General features: G+C 42.1%; 2 protein-coding genes across 2 annotated transcripts; one reads left to right on the top strand and one right to left on the bottom strand.

The window, feature by feature from the left end:
• Positions 1-3113: 3113 nt before the first annotated feature.
• LOC111947970 lies at positions 3114-4083 on the bottom strand. The gene is made up of 2 exons (XM_023958995.1): positions 3265-4083; positions 3114-3190 (listed from the first exon to the last, which is right to left on the bottom strand). The coding sequence occupies exons 1-2, from the start codon at positions 4019-4021 to the stop codon at positions 3165-3167; spliced, it is 783 nt and encodes a 260-aa protein (XP_023814763.1). The 5' UTR covers positions 4022-4083; the 3' UTR covers positions 3114-3164.
• Positions 4084-19270: 15187 nt separating this feature from the next.
• Positions 19271-21870, top strand: mars2 (methionyl-tRNA synthetase 2, mitochondrial). Its single transcript, XM_004073066.4, has 3 exons — positions 19271-19719; positions 20258-20592; positions 20683-21870. The coding sequence occupies exons 1-3, from the start codon at positions 19461-19463 to the stop codon at positions 21838-21840; spliced, it is 1752 nt and encodes a 583-aa protein (XP_004073114.1). The 5' UTR covers positions 19271-19460; the 3' UTR covers positions 21841-21870.
• Positions 21871-21987: the final 117 nt, after the last annotated feature.

The raw sequence follows: 21987 nt of genomic DNA, 5'->3' as shown, positions 1-21987 counted from the left end.
CTGGACTGTGCAGTATGGGGTCCTTACTCAATGATTGCTGAATGTCTCGAAACGCTGTCACAGACTCCGTAGTCCACCTGATCTTGTTTGGACATCTTGAGCCGGTCATGTCGGTCAACGGAGCTGCACGGGCTGAAAAGCTTGGAATAAATTTGTGATAAAATCCAGCTAATCCAAGAAAAGACCTTAGCTGCTTTCTTGTCTGTGGTAGAGGGCAGGATTCAATCGCCTGTACTTTGTTGACTTGTGGTTTGATCAACCCACCTCTAATAGTGTAACCAAGGTACTCTGTTTCCCTCCGGGCAAAAGCACACTTTGCTGGATTGATGGTTAACCCCGCAGCATGCAGGCACTCCAGAACCTTCTTCAGATGTCTTAGATGTTCCTCCCAGGTGGCACTGTAAACCACAATATCATCAAGATATGCACAAGCACAGTCCTTTAGGCCACCGAGTACCTGATCCATAAGTCGCTGAAAAGTTGCAGGGGCACCGTGCAACCCAAACGGAAGAACTGTAAACTGAAAGAGCCCCCAGGGTGTCCGGAAAGCAGTCAGTTCCTGGGACCGCTCTGTAAGGGGAACCTGCCAATAACCCTTACAAAGGTCAATAGTTGTTAAAAACTTTGCCTTTCCCAGACACTCAATGAGATTGTCAATTCTGGGGGTTGGATAGGAATCAAATTTTGACACAGAATTTAGATAGCGAAAATCTATGCAAAATCTGATGGTTCCATCCTTCTTGGGGACCAACACAACTGGATGACACCACTCGCTTTTCGAAGGCTTGATGATCCCGAGGGACAGCATGTGATCAACCTCTTCCTTTAGCGGACCCAGTAGACGCTCTGGTACTCTGTAACTCATGCGCCTAACTGTAGCCTGCTCCTTTAGCACAATGTCATGGTGCACCAAGTTTGTGCATCCTGGATATTCCTGGAAGACCCTGGAATCAATCAATGCTTTCACCTGAGCTTGTTGGTTTTCAGAAAGATGGTTTAAATCCAAGGTGGTGGGCATTGATGATGGCAGGAATTCATCCACTTCGTCCTCCTCACTGACATCTCTGATCAGCAGTCCCATGGCATCGTCTGCAGTCCTGGAAACCCATTCTTTGAGAAGGTTAACGTGCAATACACGACTGGACTGTTTGTGACCTGGGGTGGAAACCTGATATGTTGTAGCCCCAAGTTTCTTTTGGACCACAAAGGGGCCTTGCCATTTGGCTAGCAACTTACTGTCACTTGTGGGTAGCATTACTAGGACTTTTTGACCTGGCAGGAAACTTCTCTGGCGTGCTTTTTGATCATACCAGCTCTTCTGGCGTCTCTGTGCATCAGCCATGTGGGCCTGTGCTAACTCGCTCATCCTCTGCAGCTTTTCTCTCATTTGAATAACATACTGAATGGCATTGACAGGTTCTTCTCTGCCCTGCTCTCCTTCCCAGGTTTCTCTTAAGAGGGTCAGGGGTCCCCTTACTTCATGTCCATAAAGTAATTCAAAGGGGGAGAACCCTGTTGAAGCCTGGGGTACCTCTCTGTAGGCGAAGAGGAGATAAGGCAGCCACTGATCCCAATCAGACCCGGTTTCATTGACGTACTTACGAAGCATTTGCTTAAGCGTCTGATTAAAGCGTTCAGTCAACCCGTCCGTCTGTGGATGATAAGGAGTGGTCCGCAGATTCTTCACCCCCAGGAGCTGATAAACCTGCTTAAGCAAGTTAGACATGAAGTTAGTGCCTCTGTCTGTCAAAATTTCTCGGGGGAAACCCACTCTGGAAAAAAACTGAACCAGAGAGAATGCCACAGCTTTTGCTTTCACACATTTCAGTGGAAACACCTCTGGGTACTTTGTGGCATAATCGGTGATGACTAGCATGTAGCGGTTTCCAGATTTACTTTTCTCCACTGGTCCCACCACATCCATGCCAAGGCGTTCAAACGGAGTGCCAATAATTGGGAGAGGCTGGAGTGGAGCTTTGGTGGTACATTTCAGTGAGGTTTTCTGGCACTGAGGGCAACTCTGACAGTAATGTTGGATGTCTGTACGTAAGCCAGGCCAGTAGAAGTGTTTCATCACACGTGCAGTTGTTTTTTGCTTCCCTAGGTGGCCAGCCCAAGGTATGGTGTGGCCTAGGCTGAGTACTACATCTCGAACCAACAGAGGAACCACCAGTTGCTTCACTTTACCTTGCTGGTGATAAAGAACTCCATTCTCCACCAGATACTCCCTCTTCGACTCCTCAGCCATTTTTGCTGCTTTTACAAAACAAGACGACAAAGTTGGATCATTTTGTTGCATTTCAACAATGTTAGATGGCAACTTGAACCCTAAACCCACTTCTGGAGTTGCTTCAACGGGCGGATCTACCATAGTGCGTTTAAATTTCTCTTGCCTTTTCTGACTACGTGTTTTGCGAGACTTCCCGGGTTTTGTCTCAAGCTCAGCATCATAGAAAGGTAAAGCGCAGAGAAGTGGCAGATTCTCATCTGTATTTTTAGCTTGAGCTCTCGTAACCGCAACAGCACTTCCTCTTGTGTCCAACAGGTCATAAAGAACTGACAGGTCATGACCCAAAACAACTGGGAAAGGAAGGTCATCAACAACTCCTACTTTCAGAAGATACATCTGCCCTTGAATTTCCAAGTAGAGATCAGCAGTAGGATAAAGTCTTTTATCACCATGTACACAGCAGATGGAAACTGTCTCTTGAGTGGAAACAAGGTTGACTGGTACATGTTGTCGATGAATTAAAGTCTGTGTACTGCCAGTGTCAATCAGTGCATTGAAACATTTCCCATTCACTTTAACAGTGGTCATTTTAATAGGCTGGTTAGCTCGACTTTCCAAAGCATGGCTCTGATACGGAACAAAACACATCTGAGTGAGCTTGGCTGAATTTCTTGGGCAAAGGGGTTTAATATGTCCTTCCTGCCCACACAAATAGCAGATTGGTGGTTTATTGGAAGATTTTGCTGGTTTACTCATCTGATCGTCATGCACAGGCATTCTCGGTGCACCTGGAGCCATTCTGTGGTGGTGGTGTTGTGGGGCTGTTGGCCTGCGTGAGTCTTTTATACCCCTCCATTGCAGGTTGCTCCATGGTACATTTTTCTTGCGAGCAGCCACAAACACCTCTGCCAGTGTTGCGGCTTCAGCTGCTGATTTAGGCCCATGTTCTTTTATCCAGACCTGAAGCTCAGGAGACATCATTCTTAAGTATTGTTCCATAATGATTATCTCACCAATTTCTTTTACCGTTTTACCTCTGGGTTGAATCCACTTATCATAGAGTTCTTTGAGACGGGCATAAAGCTCCTTGGGACTTTCGTCGGGGCCCACTTCCAAGGAACGAAATCTCTGTCGGTAAGACTCAGGGCTGATGTCATATTTATGCAAGATTGCAGCTTTAACTTTTTCATAGTTCAAAGAATCATCGACATCCATGTTAACATAGGCACTTCTGGCCTTACCAGTGAGCAGTGGGATGAGGCGGAAAACCCAGTCTGACTCCACCCACTTGCACGCTGTTGCTATGCGTTCAAAAGTTATTAGGAAATGTTCAATGTCATCAGTTTCTGTTAGCTTTTCTAACCTGGGATCCATAGAGAAGCGAGGGTGAGTGGTTACTTGCTGTGCCCCTGCTGTCTGATGTACGGCCTGTGGCAGCCGATCATCTGAACCAGACTCCTCCGTTGGATCAGGGGCTGATGAGGTGTAATCAGGAACAGGTGACGTCCGGGCCTGCACCTCCATCTGCAAAAGTTGGAACTGATGCTGCAGGCCTTTTAGCCTGTGTTCCTGCTGCTTTGCTTCCTCCTGGAGTCTCATTTCTCTGGCTTCCTGTTGTCCCATGAAGGCCTGGAGAATACTAGTGAGATGTTGTAATGTTGGCTCTTCACCCTCAGTACCTGTACCAGCTCCTGAAGCTCCAGCCTCCTCCTCTTCTCCATTGTCCATGTTGGCAGTGCTGTAGTCCTTATGTTCAATGCGTGTTCTTGTAGTCCTTCCTCCTCGTTGCATGGCTCACAAAAAAAAAAATTTCAGGGGATTGCCGGGGGGAAGAGGAAAAAAAAAAAAAACTGTCCTTAAACTGCTGATCCCACTTCTGACACCATTATGTGGTGGACCGAGCAGTAAAAGGCAAGGACAGCAAACAATTTAATCAAAAATATGGAAATTTAATTTTCAAAATGTGTAAATGGGCAAAAATGGGCCCTTAAAAGAGGTCCAAAGCAACAAAATTAACTCAAGCTTTTAAATGTAACAGAGGACAACTGAACAAACAAACTTAATCAAACTGACCTCCCTCATTGGAAACACAAGGGAACATATATAGTGGCTGATCAAACCAACTAGACACACAAGGGGGAACTTAAAAAGACTAAGACAAAATACATCAGACAAACTAAACTAAAGTCCAACCTATAGTAACTTAACATACACAAATGAATGAAAATAAAGATCAAAATAGAAACTAAAGTAAAGAAACACAGAAAGAGTTCCTTGTCCACTGGGCGATGGTTCAGTCCAATTAGCTGCCTGCTGAATATAAGGCCTCTGCTGACTGGGATGCATTCTTGTGTCAGGCCTGACTTGATTTTCCAGCAGCAGATGGCAGCAGCAGCAACAATGGTTCCCCTTAGCACTGGTAACTCAAACAAACCATCAAATTATAAAAAAGTAAACTGAAGCATGCTAATAAATGTTATCAAATGTGTGTGTTATGTTTGAAAAAGAAATCCAAAGGTATATGCAAAAATAAAGTGAACAGATATGTAGGGTGTGGTGCAGGATGTTACTGCCCTGATGGGGTGGCAGTGTAGGCAGCCTTAACGTTAACGTTGGGAGTTGGGTCATGTAGACCCAATAGCCAGTTCTCTGAACCTTTTTTCTTCAATGATTTGTGAACCTCTCCGGTGTCCATGGATTACATGAAATCTTTCCACCTTTATCCACCTTTGTCATGGTAGGGAGAACACGTCAATGTAAGGGTGGGGTCATCTAAGATAGCACAAGGGTTACACCATGGTGTGGTAAGTAACGGAATACTTCTAGCGACTAAATTGGAACATTTTAAATTAACTGTACATAGATAGTATATAAAAAGTAAACTTCAAGTATACTGCCTCACTTTTAGTATAGACCAAGTCTACTTGTAGAACACTTAATCGGACCACTTTTTGCAAAGTCTTGTAGCAACTTTTTAACAATTGTATTTCAGTGGCTATTAATACTGATAGTAATACTAATAATTGTACTGTTCTAGTAAAAACAACAACCAAGCATATTATTTTTGTACATATAATCAAATTCACTTGAAACATTTTATTTTTTCAGAGAACGTTTTGATAGACGTTAGTTATGGCCCGCAGCAGTCATAGACTGCAAGCACCATATTGTAACTGCTATGAGGGTCGAACACTCAAAAAGGTCCAAAACGTCAAAAACGCGTGTAAACACCAATAAATTAGGTCAAAAGTCGCCCAAAGCACAAAACGACACAAAAATGGTGTAACGCAACAACAACACACACACACACACAACACCACCGCACAAATGTCAAAATTGTAGTTGCAAAAATGACGACAAAACCCCAAAAAAGCCCTCAAAGGACGGGTATACACAAATCCGCCGCAAAATCTACGGGCGGCGCCACATTGGCCATCGCCATTACTGCGTGGCTGTGGACTGTGACTTACCGTTGCCCTCTATTGGATTTTCAATGAAAGCATTTCTCACGCGAATATGACAGGTGACAGGTAGATAAACAATGGCAAAGGAAAGGGGAGATTAGGTAGATGACGTCAGGCAGGGGCCAAAATTGACCGATGCAGGTAATTTAATGACAAGATAATGTATTAAGGCGTGTATTAATTGATGACAGCCATATAACCGAACGCTATCATTACTAGCTGTGTTGCTAATATGTTCATTATCTTGCAAAGAACTAAAACTCGACTAGTTGTAGTAAAATAAATGTTTTTACAGGTATCCAGGATTATTTTATTAATCGCCTGGCATGTGATGAGCTTCAGAACGCAAACCTACAGGGCACTGATTGAAGGGCAGAATTACATGAGCTCCGGGTGGATTGGCCAAATAATACACTCCATTGCAGATGACATCATCACATTAAAAGGCGTTGTGAGGTTTTCACAGGCAGTGAACTCGTACCATAATGAATGTGTCAGTAACCACACAGAGAGAAGATGGCAAAGTTCTGGAAGTAGTGTGTGACTGCATGGTCAGCCGAGGAAAGTGTTGTAGTCATACAGCAGGGCTCCTGTACAAAATTTAAGATGCTTCAGCAAGAGGGTTCATAGGTTTGGCCTGCACAGACACAGCATGTGCCTGGAACCAGTCTACTTGTGACAATGTAGTGCCAGAGACAGTGGAAAATATGCAAACCCAACACCCAAAGTGTATGAGTGTCATTTCTACTGCATTTGATACAGATGACAATGTACTTGCACATTTTTCTGCACCCGATATGATTGGATTATCTATGGTTCCTGGAACCATTTTACATCATGTTTTGACTGCTCAAGCACAGACTGTACACTCAGAAATAGGTCCACCAAAAGAGCACACATTGTGTGCAGAACAGAAATGTACACTTTGCAACACAACATTTCAAAATTATGTAAAATGTGGGAAACAGGAGAGACTCAGATTGCTAATTGAAACCAAGGGGCAGAATAGTAAACTGTGGTTGGACCAGAGAAAAATAAGAATAACCAGTAGTGAGGCATCTGAGGTACCAAAAAAAGTAGACCCAACAAACTGGGTAGAAAGAAAGCTTAACACAAACTTTTCTGGAAATGAGTAGCTACTAGGTATGGTCAACAAGCTGAGCCTTTGGCTAGACATTGTTTTGAAGAGACAACAGGGCTTACAGTGCAGACTACAGGCCTATTTGTGCATGATCAAGAAAACTAGCTTGGTGCCAGTCTCGATGGAATAATTGACACTGATACTATTCTTGAGATTAAGTGTCCCACATCAAAAAAACTTGAGGCACATGGTGGCAGTCTATTAAAAATGATAGAATCAAACAAATATGATGTTAGAATGATTGATGGCAAGTACACTCTGAGGGAAACAGCATCTGGGTCAGGATACTACTATCAGGTCCAGGTGGCAATGCACTGTGCAAAAAAAAGGAATTGTAAGTTCATGGTGTGGACCCCAAATGAACATGTGATCTTAGATGTACCTTACAACAAAGAGTGGACAATGAGCAAAATCTGCCACCTTAAGAGTGTGTACTTTCAGTATCTGCTGCCAGCAGTAGCAACAAGAATTGAACATGGGGTTATGAAAATTTGTGGGCTTAAAGTGTGGATGCCATGCTTTGAACAACTTTGTCAAATAAAAAAGCCCTTTAAACGCTGATTCTATTGATACCAATAGTTCGCGTCGAAAAAAATCCGAAGCATATGAATAATAGACATCTTTCGAAGGAATCAGAGATTTGGATCTGCCGCTAGAGCGCAGGCTGCAAGTGAACCCGATATGACCTGTGACGTCATGAAAGGCGTTGACTTTCGCAGTTCCGCTTCGGACAGCATGTAAACAAAACAGGTAGTCTTCGTTTCTCTCGTGTTTAAATCTGTTAATCATCAACATGCCAAGTCGTTGTGTGGCAGCTGGATGTAGCAATACATCTAGTGAAAGTGTATCTGTGTATAAAATTCCCAAAACAAGAAACGCTGCTGAAAAGGGGAAAGTTCAAGAAGGTGGACGGCGAAGGATTTTTCCCTCCAGATCTGCAGGAGAGAAGTCTGCGTTTTCGAAGAGACAAAAACCGGGACACAAACGAAGAATTTTGAACGGAGAGTTGGGAGGAGGATCTTGGCTTCTGAGTCGAGGAAAGGCGGGTGAGCTGGAAGCGAGCGAGCCGTTTTCTGGGTCGGAGAGGACGGCGCTGGAGTCGGGAGCGGAGGCTGCTAAGCTAGTGTGCATCACGATGGATCACATTGAGGCGAAGTAGTCGTGTTTTCTGTTGTCCTTGGATCCAACTGGAGTATTTCAACGCACTCAATGTTTTGCAAGAGAAGCAACAGGCCTGCAACGTTTTTTTTCTTTTGCTTTTGAGGTGCCGGTACCGTGAGTAAACTGAACTGTGTGTGTGTGTGAGCGCGCGCGCGCACGAGAAAAGGTTTCAAACGGGTTCAAACGGGTAAAACTGTTAATGTTCCACAGTTGTTAATGGTATACAGTGACTTTGTTAACTAAAGAGTAGTACCATCTGGGAAACTTTTATTTTGTGACATTTATTTTGTAAATTGGGTTGAAAACCAGTGTTTACCTTTGTTTAGATTAGGCCAAAAGGGGACATTTTGAGTATATTTTAGGGTAAGTGGAGTAATTTAATTTTATACATTTTTTAGACTTACTGGAGTCTAGCCGAATCTTCATGCTGGCTATCGTCATCGGCATGATCACTAGACCTACTACTTTCTGCTATATCCTCCTCACTTTCGCAAAAGGGTTCGAATCGATACGGTTGCAAAAGTGACTCATCATCATGATAATCTCCGCAACTTTCCTCTTCATCTTTCTGTTCATCTGATGATAAATCGCTAATAGAGACGGTAGCATCACTCTGTGCTTCGCTATCGGTGCTAGCCATGTTGTCTTCCTTGTCTTCCTTTCGTTACGTCACAAACAGGGCGGCGCGAATTCGGCGGAATGCGTGAAGCCGGCGGCCGTCCTCGTTGTTTATATTGCATTTTTCGCTATTTATTCTTTTTCGAAAAATATTAAAAACAATCGCAACATGAAATAGAAACTATTTACTATATTTTGGCTTATTAAAATAGGCCATGTCACCCACACTTTAAGTAGTTAGTAATATGATTAATGAGCATATGACAAAAGGAGTAATACACACATCAAGAGTTAAGTATTTGTTCATTGTTTAAAACATTACATGTTAGTTATCCACACTGCATTGCTATGGTAACTTACTACGCATCAAGAGTTTGACATTTCTTCACAATTTAAACATGTACAACCATCTACATTGTGGTTTGAAACAGTTGGTTGCTTTGTTGAACTTTTTGTTCAAATAAAAAGTAATATTTGGTATACTGTGACCTTCCTTGGTCTCAAAATTAATAACCACATCACACACACTCACTCATACTTCAGGTGTTTCCTTTTTTTATTCAGTGCTGTTACGGATTAACAGAGGCTGCAAATTACATAGCCCTGCACAAATACTTACAATCTCATCAACACTTTGCAACCTACCAGAGATAACATGACATAAAATCTTAAAACCTTTCAGTCTTCGAATTGCTCGCTCAATGTGAATTCTGACATTTGCTAAGCGACAGTGTGGATGTTACCTCATGTCCAGATAACTCCTTACGTCCACGTGTGAATGCAGGAAGAGCTAGACTTACACCTGGAGGCAAAATATCCTTGATGGTGAATCCACGATCTGCCAAGGTCTCATCACCAGGGATCAGGTGATGAAAAAAACCACTGTTCTTTGTGATAAAATTATCACTGGCCCTTCCACCAAAAAGTTTTGATACAAACATAACATATCCATTGGGGGCTATACAGTATAGGAGTTTGTATGTGTTGTGATGTTTGTAATTGCTGTAAGTTTGTGATCTTTTTCTTAAGTTCTTTGGCCTTTGTACAAAGACCTCAGTGCAGTCAATGATGCATGTGGCTTTAGGATAATTTTTGTTAAATGTCTTGGGCCTGATTCTGTTCAGCGTGTCCCTGGGCAACCAAACAATCACCTTTTCCCTCATAAACCTTGCAAGGATTGGTCTCCAAAATGTAAATATTTCAGATGCAGTGGTTCTACTTCTACTCGTCTACATGCTGCCTTGATGTGTTACCCACTAGATTTCTAAAGTCTGTCCTGAACAGTGTGTTGCCATCAATTACTCAAATAGTCAACATGTCTCTTCAATCTGGAATATTTCCAGAGGCCTTAAAAACTGCAGTCATTAAACCTCTCCTGAAGAAAAGCGGTCTTGATCCCACTGTACTGAATAATTACAGACCTATCTCTAATCTGCCATTTTTAGGAAAAGTCCTTGAAAAAGTTGTCTACCAACAGCTCACTGATTTTCTCTTATTAAACAATTCATTTGATGTTTTCCAGTCAGGTTTTAGACCCCATCATAGCACAGAAACTGCTCTTATCAAGGTAACCAACGACATCCGCCTGAACACTGATGATGGCAAAGTCACTGTCTTAATCCTGCTAGACCTGAGTGCTGCCTTTGATACTGTTGATCATGGGATCCTTTTGCACAGACTCCAAGACTGGGTTGGGATCTCTGGATCTGCCCTAAGTTGGCTCAAGTCTTATCTGGAAGACGGGAAATATTTTGTTGAAATTGGGAGTTGTGTCTCAGACTACATGGCCTTGACTTGTGGTGTGCCCCAGGGATCGATCCTGGGACCCCTTCTGTTCAACCTCTACATGCTGCCACTAGGGCAGTTAATATGCAGTAATAACATATCTTATCACAACTATGCAGATGATACTCAGATCTATGTGTCACTGACAACAGGTGAATATGGGCCGGTGGATTCACTCAGCCACTGCCTCCAACAGATCAGTGCGTGGATGCAGAACAACTTTCTCCAGCTAAACTCAAACAAGACCGAAGTTATTATTTTTGGCCCACAGAAACAAAGAGAAAGTGTCAGCAGCTACCTTCATTCTCTGTCTCTAAAACCCTCAAATCAAGTCAGAAATCTAGGGGTAATCATGGACTCTGACCTGAACTTTAACAGCCATATTAAGTCAGTAACATCAGCGGCATTTTACCATCTGAAAAACATTGCCAAAATCAAAAACATAATCTCAAAGCCAGACCTGGAGATTCTTATTCATGCATTTGTCTCCAGTAGGTTAGACTACTGTAACGGCCTGCTCACCGGCCTCTCCAAACGAGCTGTAAAACAGCTTCAGTACATCCAGAATGCTGCTGCTCGAGTCCTGACCAGAACCAGGAAGTATGATCACATTAGTCCTGTGCTCAGGTCTCTGCACTGGCTCCCTGTACCTCAAAGAATAGACTTCAAAGCAGCTCTGCTTGTGTACAAGTCTCTCCATGGCCGAGCACCAAAGTACATCTCTGACATGTTAGTGCCATATGAACCATCTCGTACTCTGAGGACCACAGGGGCCGGCCTCCTGTTGATTCCCAGAGTCAGAACTAAACAAGGGGAATCAGCGTTTCAATATTCTGCAGCTAAAATCTGGAACAGCCTCCCTGAAGTCGTAAGACAGGCGTCTCCTGTGTTCATGTTCAAATCTAGACTTAAAACATTTCTGTTTAGCCGTGTATATGACTGAAAGGTCCTATCTGCACTTTTCTTTCCTTTCCTTCCTTTATTTTTAAATCAATTTTCAATTATTATAATTATTATTATATTTTTTTTTTTTTCTTTTAAAGTAAATTTTACGTTGATTATTTCTATGATGTATTGTGATTTTAACGCATTTTTCTGTTTTGTGAAGAGCCTTGAATTACTTTGTGTACGAATTGTGCTATACAAATAAACTTGCCTTGCCTACTTACTCCAAATTGTTTACCCAAGTCAGTGAACAATAAACCCAAACGGAGTCTTATTAAAACAAACAAAAATTGTTCATGGACAGCCAATTTGGTATCAAGTGGTTGTGAGCAAAAAGTCAAAACGACTCGCAAAAGTAGCCAGAAACTGTCAGCACATAAACCTGTATAAAATATAAAGTCTTTGTTATTTAAATTTATCACTGACACTGATGGCGTTGGATCAGTCTGAGTGCCACAGTCCTTCATCGGCTTGTTACCGCAGCTGAAACTGTAGTTGCGGTCCATGTGATCTGGCCACCGGATTCCAACATCATGTGTTTGCAGAGGCAAATTTTCCAAATTTGCCTCTGCAAACTGTGATGCCTCTGTGATGCAATAATATGTCTCTGCTAAGAGACCTACTTACACGACAATCATAGCCCATGAACAACACAGGATATGGATTTTCTCTTGTGGGTTGTCCGTCAGGAAAATGTATCCCACACACCTTAGAGTGAAACATAAATATACATACATTGGTTGTTGTAAATACTTCTGAAATACTTTGCACATTCAATTCAATTCAATTCAATTTTATTTGTATAGCCCAAAATCACAACAACAGTCGTCTCGATGGGCTTCGAAGTAAAACATGAAATCAAAAGGATCACGAATACAAAGAGTTCAATAGAAAAATACTAAAATGAACTAACAAACTGACTAAGCTATACTGGCATCCCTGCCCTTAGACCCCCCTTCGCGGTAAGGAAAAACTCCCAAAAAAAACGGATTCCGGAAAAAACGAAGAAACCTCAGGGGTGCCCACATGAAGGAGGGATCCTCCCCCAGGACGGACAGGCGATTTACCAGAAATCAAAGAGAAGAATTAACTTATCTAAATCTACAACTACATATATAAAAGTCCAGCAGACGAGCTTCATCCAGCCGTGGTTGTGGGGACAGTCAAAGGCGCGAGTCGAGCCGGAGACAGGAACCACAGCCAGGTGTAGGAGCAGGAGCAGAGACGAGGTACTCGGTCAGGCACAGAGCAGAGACGAGCCAGAGATGAGCCAGAGGCAGGATCCACAGCCAGGTGTAGGAGCAGGAGCAAAGGCGAGGTAAACGGTCAGGAACAGGAGCACGGATGAGCCAACTGGAGTCTGGAAGCACTCCCACTCCCCGGGAGGGGAGAGGAAAAGAGGGACAATACATGAATCGCACTGCACCAAACAGAGGCATGGAGAACTAAATGATAAATTATGATCAAGAATAGAGGAGAGGAAGGGTAGAAGTAAAAAAGGAAAGAGGACAGAACCCCAGTGCACCATAGTTACCCCAGCTTCAACTTCTAGCAGCCTTTTAAAAGAAATAGTTATTATTAAGTTTAATTTAAACAAACTAACATTAAGTTAAATAATCTCTGAATACTAACTAGTTTGACAATAAGCCTGTCCAAAGAGGAATGTTTTCAGTCTAGCTTTGAATGTAGAAACTGAGTCGGCCTCTCTTACATGAGCTGGGAGTTTATTCCATAAGGCAGGGGCTTGGTGGCTAAACGCTCTACCTCCAACCGTACTTTTACTAATTCTAGGAACCACAAGCAGTCCTGCATTTTGCGAGCGAAGTGTTCTGATTGGTTGGTAAGGGACTATGAGGTCCTTAATATAGGACGGGGCCATTCCATGTAAGGCCTTATAGGTTAACAGGAGGATCTTGAACTTAATTCTAGAATCAACTGGGAGCCAATGGAGCGAAACTAACACAGGAGTGATGTGATCTCTTCTGCTAGTTCCAGCTAACAATCTAGCTGCTGCGTTCTGAACAAGCTGGAGACTTCTTAAGGAACTCTTAGGACACGCTGCTAACAAGGAGTTACAGTAATCCAGCCTCGACGTAACAAATGCATGGATGAGTTTTTCAGCATCACTCTTAGAAAGTATATTTCTGATCTTAGCAATATTCCGCAGGTGAAAAAAGGCAGTTCTACACGCCTGAGATATGTGAGCCTTAAATGATAAATCCTGGTCAAGTAAAACCCCAAGGTTTCTAACTGTGGAATTGGGGGCTATACTTATACCATCCAGGGAGACTATCTGAGCAGACAGAGCATCTCTGAGGTTTTTAGGACCTAGTATAATGACCTCAGTTTTTTCTGGGTTCAAGAGGAGGTAATTAATTGTCATCCAGGTCTTGATGTCACTGATGCAGGCGTTCAGTTTCTCTATCTGGTCATTCTGGTCAGGCTTCATGGATAAATACAACTGCGTATCGTCGGCATAACAATGAAAATTAATGCTGTGTTTCCTGATTATGTTTCCTAGGGGTAACATATAAAGCGTAAACAGGATCGGTCCCAAGACTGAGCCCTGTGGGACTCCATAGTTGACTCGAGTGCACTGAGAGGAATGGCCATTTACATTAACGAACTGATACCTATCAGACAGATAGGATTTAAACCACTGGAGAGCAGATCCTCTGATCCCTATGTCCTGCTCTAATCTATGGAGTAAAATACCGTGGTCGATAGTGTCAAAGGCAGCACTGAGGTCCAACAGGACCAGAATAGAAAGTAGTCCCTTTTCTGAGGCCAATAACAAGTCATTAGAGACTCTAACTAGTGCAGTTTCCGTACTGTGGTGAGGTCTAAACCCCGACTGAAAGTCTTCAAAGTGGCTGTTGTCCTGTAGGTGGCAGTAAAGCTGCTTAACTACAACTCTTTCTAGGATTTTAGAAATAAAGGGCAGGTTTGATATCGGTCTATAGTTGGCCAAGATGCTAGGATCCAAACTGGGCTTTTTCAGAAGAGGTTTAACAACTGCATATTTAAAAGACTGTGGCACGTAACCCGTTTCCAGAGAGGCATTTATCATTGTTAATATGGGATCATTAATTAGGGGAAAAGTTTCTTTAAAAAGTCTAGTGGGAATTGGGTCTAACAGACACGTTGAGGATTTGGAGGACGTAATAATTGATGTTATTTCCGCTTGATCCACAGCAGTGAAGCAGTCCAATGTTACAGAGGTTTCTATGGATGCCTCCACTTCTACCGCTTCAGCCTGTTCTGGGCTGATAGTAGGAATAACTTGATTTAACTTATGTCTAATATTTGAGATTTTACTATCGAAAAATGTAAGAAAATCATCAGAGCTGAGAGAAACAGGAACATGTGGTTCTACTGAGCTCTGACTGCGAGTTAATTTAGCTATAGTGATAAAAAGAAATCTTGGATTGTTTCCATTCTCTGATATTAAGGTTGAATAGTACTGGCTTCTAGCTCTACGCAGAGCTTTTTTATAATTTAATAGGCTATGTTTCCAGATATCCAGAGACTGCTCTGAACCGGAGCGGCGCCATTCTCTTTCCAACTTACGGGTTTCTCGTTTAAGAGAACGAGTTTCAGCGTTAAACCACGGTGCTACTCGGTTTTGTCTGACGAACTTAGGTTTCAAGGGGGCAACAACATGGAGTGTACTCCTGAGGGCTTGTAAGGCATCATTAACAAAGTGGTCATTTATACTAGGACTGATACTATGGGAGCTGGTCTCAGAGTATTTTCTCAGAATATCACTAAGTACTGGCTGAACTGTGTGTTTAAACTCAGACACAGAACGGTCAGTTAAGGTTCTTCTAAGCTGTTTCTTATTCACTGGGGCAGAAGGATGTTCCAGTGTAAACTGGAAGGTAATCATAAAGTGATCAGAAATGATGGGGTTAAGAGGAAGGACACTCAGCTGGCTGATCTCTATACCATGGGTTAGAACAAGATCCAGGGTGTGCTTATGACAGTGAGTGGGTTCATTCACACTTTGGGTGAAACCAACATCATCTAATAAAGCTGCAAAAGCCTTTCCTAGGCAGTCACTGGGGTCATCAACATGAATATTAAAATCCCCTAATATTATAGTTTGATCAGAATCTAAGACAATAGTCGATAGGAAGTCGGAAAACTCAGTTAAAAATTCTGAATATGGGCCGGGGGGGCGATAAATAATTATGAGTAAAACAGGTTTTCGAGTTTTCCTGTTTGGGTGACTTAAAGACAATATGATGCTTTCAAATGAATTATAAGCATTTTTAACTTTAGGGCTGAGAAGTAAGCTAGACTGTGATATTACTGCCAAACCACCTCCTTTCCCTGAAATCCTGGATTTCTGATAGTTAGCATAAGTGGGGGGGGTTGCTTCATTCAATCTAACATAGTCATCCTGATGGAGCCAAGTTTCTGTTAAGGCTAAAAGACTAAGATTGTTATCAATGATTAACTCATTGACTAAGAGGGACTTGGAGGAAATGGATCGAATGTTTAATAAACCGCATTTAATTACATCATAATTCTGCTTGTGAGTACTGCTGTCTGTCACTTTAAGGTTTCTAAGACGCGCTCCTTTCATTTTACCATCCTATTTATTAATCCCTGGAGGGGGTTTACATATAATATTGTTCTTTTTTGTGATGTAAGGGGCCAAATTGTTGTTTATCCCCATCCTGTTTAGTCTCCTGTTGTAATTGGGCTTTACATTTAGTCTTTTACAAAGTCTAAAGTCTTTACATTAGCATTGTTAGCATATTTAGCATAATTATCAAATGCAGCTTTGACTAGCCTTGATCAAAGTTGGGCGTTGTTGAGGGCAGTGAGGGCGGTAATGGCGGTGAGGGTTGTGAGGACGGCGGTGGTGCGTAGAGTTAGCCGTGGAAGGCGGGTTGCGTCTGCGGGCCATACAACGCCGCTTGCGGCTTTAATTCTCTCTGTATTTTCTGCCTCGTTTGTTAACTGATTAAAGCATGAAGACAGTCATAAGATGTACACATTTGGAGCACCTCAGCTTATTTAGATGGGAAAATTGAAAGCTGTGAAGAATATTTTTGTCAAGTCTTAGAGAAGAGATAGAAAAATACCAGAAGTCAGGCCTAATTTTGAAGCAGGAAAAGTCATGCGCCTTCTTCTTTACACAAGTAAACGCTACAATGATGACTAAATTATTTGAATGAAGAGATCAGTGGATGTTACCCTGTGACAGACTGGCGACCTGTCTAGGATGTGCGCTGCCTTCGCCCACATGTGGCCGGGATAGGCTCCGTTAGCCCCATGACCCCGAAAGAAAGATTAATGAAAGATCAGAGGAAGTACTGATAGCACAGCATAACATGAATCAAGTTATGACTCCAACAAACAGAAGAACAGATTTCTGGAAGTTTTGTTCCAAGGTTAAAAATAGGAAAGAGCAATAATATTTTATGCACCAAACTGCAGTGGCTTAATAAGGTGAGTGATGGTGAGTCTTAACCACAAATACCCACAGGGATTTTGTTCTATCTACCTCCACCAAGGCTCATTGAAATGTTGAACAGGGTAGGTTTTAATAATAGAAATAGAGGGAAGTCTGTGAAGTGATGAGGTCATGTTACTCTGTCATTTCTTTAAAACAGTATAGCTTTTGTTTAGGACAATCAGCGTGGAGTCAAAAGGATGAAGGCAGGCTTATTTGTATGGCACCTGTTGTGTACAAAGACAATTCAAAGTGCTATAAATAAATCCTCAAAAGAATTATTAATAAGTATTAAAGGAGGGATCATTTATAAAAAATTTAAAGTAAGCTTAAAGTAACAGTGCAGATATAAACTCTTAAATCAAAGCTAATCAAGTGTAGCTCAGTACAGGTGGGTCTTTAACCTGGATTTAAGTAAAATCCGTGTTTCAGCTGCAATGATGCACTTTCTTCACTGTTCGGTTTGAACCTCAATTTTCGGATCACGGTTTTGTTACAGTTGAAAATATGATTTGTGTTTTACAAAAAAAAAAACACTTTTAGATTTTGCTAATAGGCCAGTAACAATGAAGAAAAACCAGTTGGCTTCTAAATTCTTAAAATTTCAAATAATACACGTTTTACACTATAACCCTTGGGCTATCCTATGGGGTCCAGATGACCCGATCCTTACACTGACGTGTTGTCCCAAACATGACACAGGTGGATAAAAGTGAAGAGGATTTCATGTAATCCATGGACACAGTAAAAATCAGAAATCATTGAAGAAAAAAGGTTTAGCGCACTGTCTTGTGGGGTCTAGATGACCCCACTCCCAATGTTAACTCTTGTGCTATCTTAGATGACCCCACACTTACTTTGACGTGTTATTCCTACCATGACAAAGGTGGATCAAGGTGGAGAGATTTCATGTAATCCATGGACACCAGTGAAGATCACAAATCATTGAAGAAAAAGGTTCAGAGCACTGTCTAGTGGGTCTAGATGACCCAACTCCCAATGGTAAAGTGCCTAGGATAGCACAAAGGTTACACATAAACCTAATGATATAAATTGATGTAGGGATGCAATAATTCACTTTCCCCACAATTCAGTTCAGTAGTAAAATACCTAAGCTTATCTTCTGGCAGCCAGGGGAAAGACCTCAGAACTAGACTGAGGGGGTCTACTTTTTTGGTCCTTGTGAGAACCTAAGTAGCAGTGTTCTGATCAACCTACAGTTTCCTGATTGGGCATCCAGTAAAAACACTGTTACATTAGTCAAGTCGACTAAAAATGAACACATGAACTAGTTTTTTCCAGATCCTGCTTAGATATCAGATTTTTTATCCTTGAAATAATTATAAGATGATAGTTAGCTGCCTTTGTAGTCCGGGGCCTTTTTGGAGCCTTTTTTAACCCTTGTGCTATCCTAGGCACTTTAACATTGGGAGTTGGGTCATCTAGACCCACTAGACAGTGCGCTGAACCTTTTTTCTTCAATGATTTGTGATCTTCACTGGTGTCCATGGATTACATGAAATCTTTCTACCTTTGTCATGGTAGGGAGAACACGTCAATGTAAGGGGGGGGGGGGGCATCTAAGATAGCACAAGGGTTAATTTTTACAATTTGCAAGGATTAACATCCATCTTTTTGGTACAACGTCAATTCCTTTTTTGTCTTTTACATACATGTATTTTACGTATGTATTGTTAACTATATTACTCAATAACTCCACAATGAACCTAAAACTAACTGTCCAAAAAACAAACAAAAACTATTAGTTTAACTGCAAAAATCACAAAAGTTTTGATCAAACATTTTTAAAATTCAGCTCTGTGACCATCAATACACCCAGTTTCCTTGCTTAGCCAAAAGATATGAATCACGGGTCTAGTGGATGATGAAACAAACAAATACCAATAAATGAAGACATTTATTTGAAATGCTCATTTCTGCTTTGCCTTATACATGAAGTCAAAAAGTGTCTTGACCAACATACCAATACATTAACCTTTCTGTATAGTTATTAAAAGTATCTTCAAGGTATTGTTTGCCCAATTAACTTATGTTGACCATAGTGTTGTACAATTGGTCGAGAAAAAAAATGTATGCACCTTTAGCTTGTTCATTAGTAATAGATGCAACACAAAAGTCAAGTTGGAGGAATACCGGCATATATGTATATATATATATATATATATATATATATATATATATATATATATATATATATATATATATACATACACACACACACACACACACACACACACACACAACAAATACACATACATTTTCGTACTCAATCTTCCAACAAGTGTGCATGGCTGAATTCTTGCCCTAAAAGTAATCCAAACAAAAACTGTAGAAAAGTACATTTGTTCAATAAAGTTTTTAACAAAAAACGGACAAATAATATTTCGCAATTTGATTGGTCCTTTTAGGAAACTGCAGCGTTCTGATTGGACAAAAAAATCAGAAACCGGAAGAAAAGCTAACCTTGATGATCAGTGAAGACGTGTGTAGAACTTTCTGCTAGAATAGCTTAAAAACTTTACCCTTTTACTTGAAAAAAAAAAATAAAGTAGATTTAAATGTTTTCACAGAAAAATAGACGTATAGCTTAACAAATGGTATAGACAACGGCTAGACTTGTGGATTACGATGAGGGTCTGTTCTCTTTTTGCTAGTAGAAGCTGTCACATTTTTCGTAGTCTACAGAACACGTTAGTGTCCTCAAGTACGAGGATCGCTGCTGTCCGATGCTCAGTTACGTGCAACGAGAAAAGCGTTTATTACGTAACGACTCCCATCTTCTACGTGAACGCCTCTCCTCATCTGGGACACCTGTACTCGGCGGTGATCGCAGACTGTTCACACAGGTATAAACAGCTGCAAGGGTTCAACTCAAAGTTTGCTACAGGTAAGTCATCATTTAGCTAAACAAATTTGGTTTGGGTATGGAATTATTGAAATAAATTGGTGTAATAGTTCCATTGATTTTTTTTACACACGTTTGAAACATTAAAAGCATTTCCTTCTGTTCATAAGGAAGCAGTTTAACAAATATCATCTTTGCTGCACAATAGTGTGTAGCTGCTGTTCAGAGACAAAGTTCTTAAGGTATAAATGGGATTTTACACCAATATTGTTCAATAGTAAACGGAGAAAAATGAAAACGGTGCACTAAAAATATAATAATGGAAAAATTCCACATTTGACAGGACTTTATTGTATTTTTCATTTAAATAAATTCAATTAAAATTCTTATTCTAAACAATAAAGTGAGGCTTTGCAGCTCACGCTGAATTTTGGTCAGTAAGAAACGGGTTCAAATGGCTCTTTTAGCGTCAAAGGTTGCAGACCCCTGTTCTAAACGAAGCTTGGCTCTGCCTCATTCATTAAATATTTGAGTTTTCTAGTTAAAGGACAGAGATATCTCCATTTTTTTATTACCCCAGGAACAGACGAGCATGGTTTGAAAGTCCAGCAGGCTGCTGAGGCTGCAGGAAAACAGCCGCTGACCTTCTGCACAGAGGTATCCGAGCGATTCGAACATCTCTTCAGAAGCTGCAGCATTTCACATACAGACTACATCAGAACCACTGAGCTCAGACACCGCCAAGCTGTGGAGCATTTCTGGTCAGTGCTCTGGAACAAGAGACTCATCTACAAAGGAAGTTATGAAGGCTGGTATTCCACTCAGGATGAAAGCTTCCTCACACCGTCGCAGGTTGGGGACGCTCTGGACTCTTCCGGAAATGAGATTAAAGTATCTCTGGAGAGTGGACACAAGGTAATGAGGATATTACAACCAGTGCTTCCAGATCTTCTATGAATGCACATTCAAAAATGCATCTACAATAACTATCTCAACCATCTGCAGGTGGAGTGGATGAAAGAGGAGAATTACATGTTTCGCTTGTCTGCATTCCGGTCTCAGCTCCTCGACTGGTTGCGAGGAAATCCTAAGGCCATCCAGCCGGAGCGCTTCCAGCAGGCGGTTCTGCAGTGGCTGCAGGAAGACCTCCCTGACCTCTCCGTGTCCCGCCAGAGAAGCCGTCTTCAGTGGGGCATTCAGGTCCCAGGAGACGCCAATCAAACCATCTATGTCTGGCTAGATGCTCTAGTCAATTACCTTTCGGTTGCTGGTTATCCTGACCACCATGACCGGTGGTGGTCAGTGGCCCACCACATCATAGGAAAGGATATCCTAAAGTTTCACGCCATCTACTGGCCGGCATTTCTTCTAGGAGCTGGACTGCGTCTGCCACAGGCCATACATGTGCACTCGCACTGGACTGTAAGAGGAAAGAAGATGTCTAAAAGTTTGGGGAACGTCATCGATCCTCTGGAACACTCTCGGATGTTTACAACTGACGGTTTGAGGTACTTCCTACTGCGGCAGGGAGTCCCGGAGTCAGACTGTGACTACACAGAGGAAAAAGTCATAAAGCTGCTGAATGCAGAGCTCGCCGACTCTCTGGGTGGCCTGTTGAACCGCTGCACGGCGGCAGCTCTCAATCCAGCTCAGGTATACCCCTGTTTCTGCCCCCAGGCCTTCCCCAGAGACCAGGGAGGCAGAGCTGCGGCGGAGGACTACCGCATGCTGGAGGCCGTGAGGAATCTTCCATTTGTGGTGGAGAGGCACTATGAGAGCATGCACTTCTACAAAGCCCTGGAGGCCATCAGCGCGTGCGTGAGGCAGACCAACGGCTTTGTTCAGCGCCACGCGCCTTGGAAGTTGGATCGGACAGACGGCAAAGACCTGCGATGGCTGGACACCATCATCCATGTCTCCCTGGAGTGCATGAGAGTTTACGGCACGCTCCTGCAGCCGGTGGTGCCAGAGATTTCCGACAAGCTCCTCACAAGACTTGGAGTGCGACCCGACGAGAGGAGCTTTGAGACTTTAGACTTCCTGCCACATCTCTGGCAGAGGGACTCTCCTTTTGAAGGAAGAGCTCTAGGAACCGACACTGGAGTACTTTTTAGTCGCCTGGAGAGTCAGAAATTTAAAAACAAAAAGTCTTATTTCAAATAAATACACTCTCAGAAACTTTGAGCAATTTTATCTGTGATAGTTGTCGTCAAGTGTTTATGGGAGACAATGTTTCAGAAAGTTTTGACCTCAAAAATGTTCACAGTAAAATTTTAGCATCAAGCAGGTGACCAAATTCTGTTTTAAACT

The sequence above is a fragment of the Oryzias latipes genome, chromosome 10 (assembly GCF_002234675.1).
Source record: "Oryzias latipes chromosome 10, ASM223467v1".
Classification (NCBI taxonomy): Eukaryota; Metazoa; Chordata; class Actinopteri; order Beloniformes; family Adrianichthyidae; genus Oryzias; species Oryzias latipes.
The sequence above is the reverse complement of the archived record's forward strand: the minus strand, read 5'-3'. Positions and strand labels throughout refer to the sequence as shown.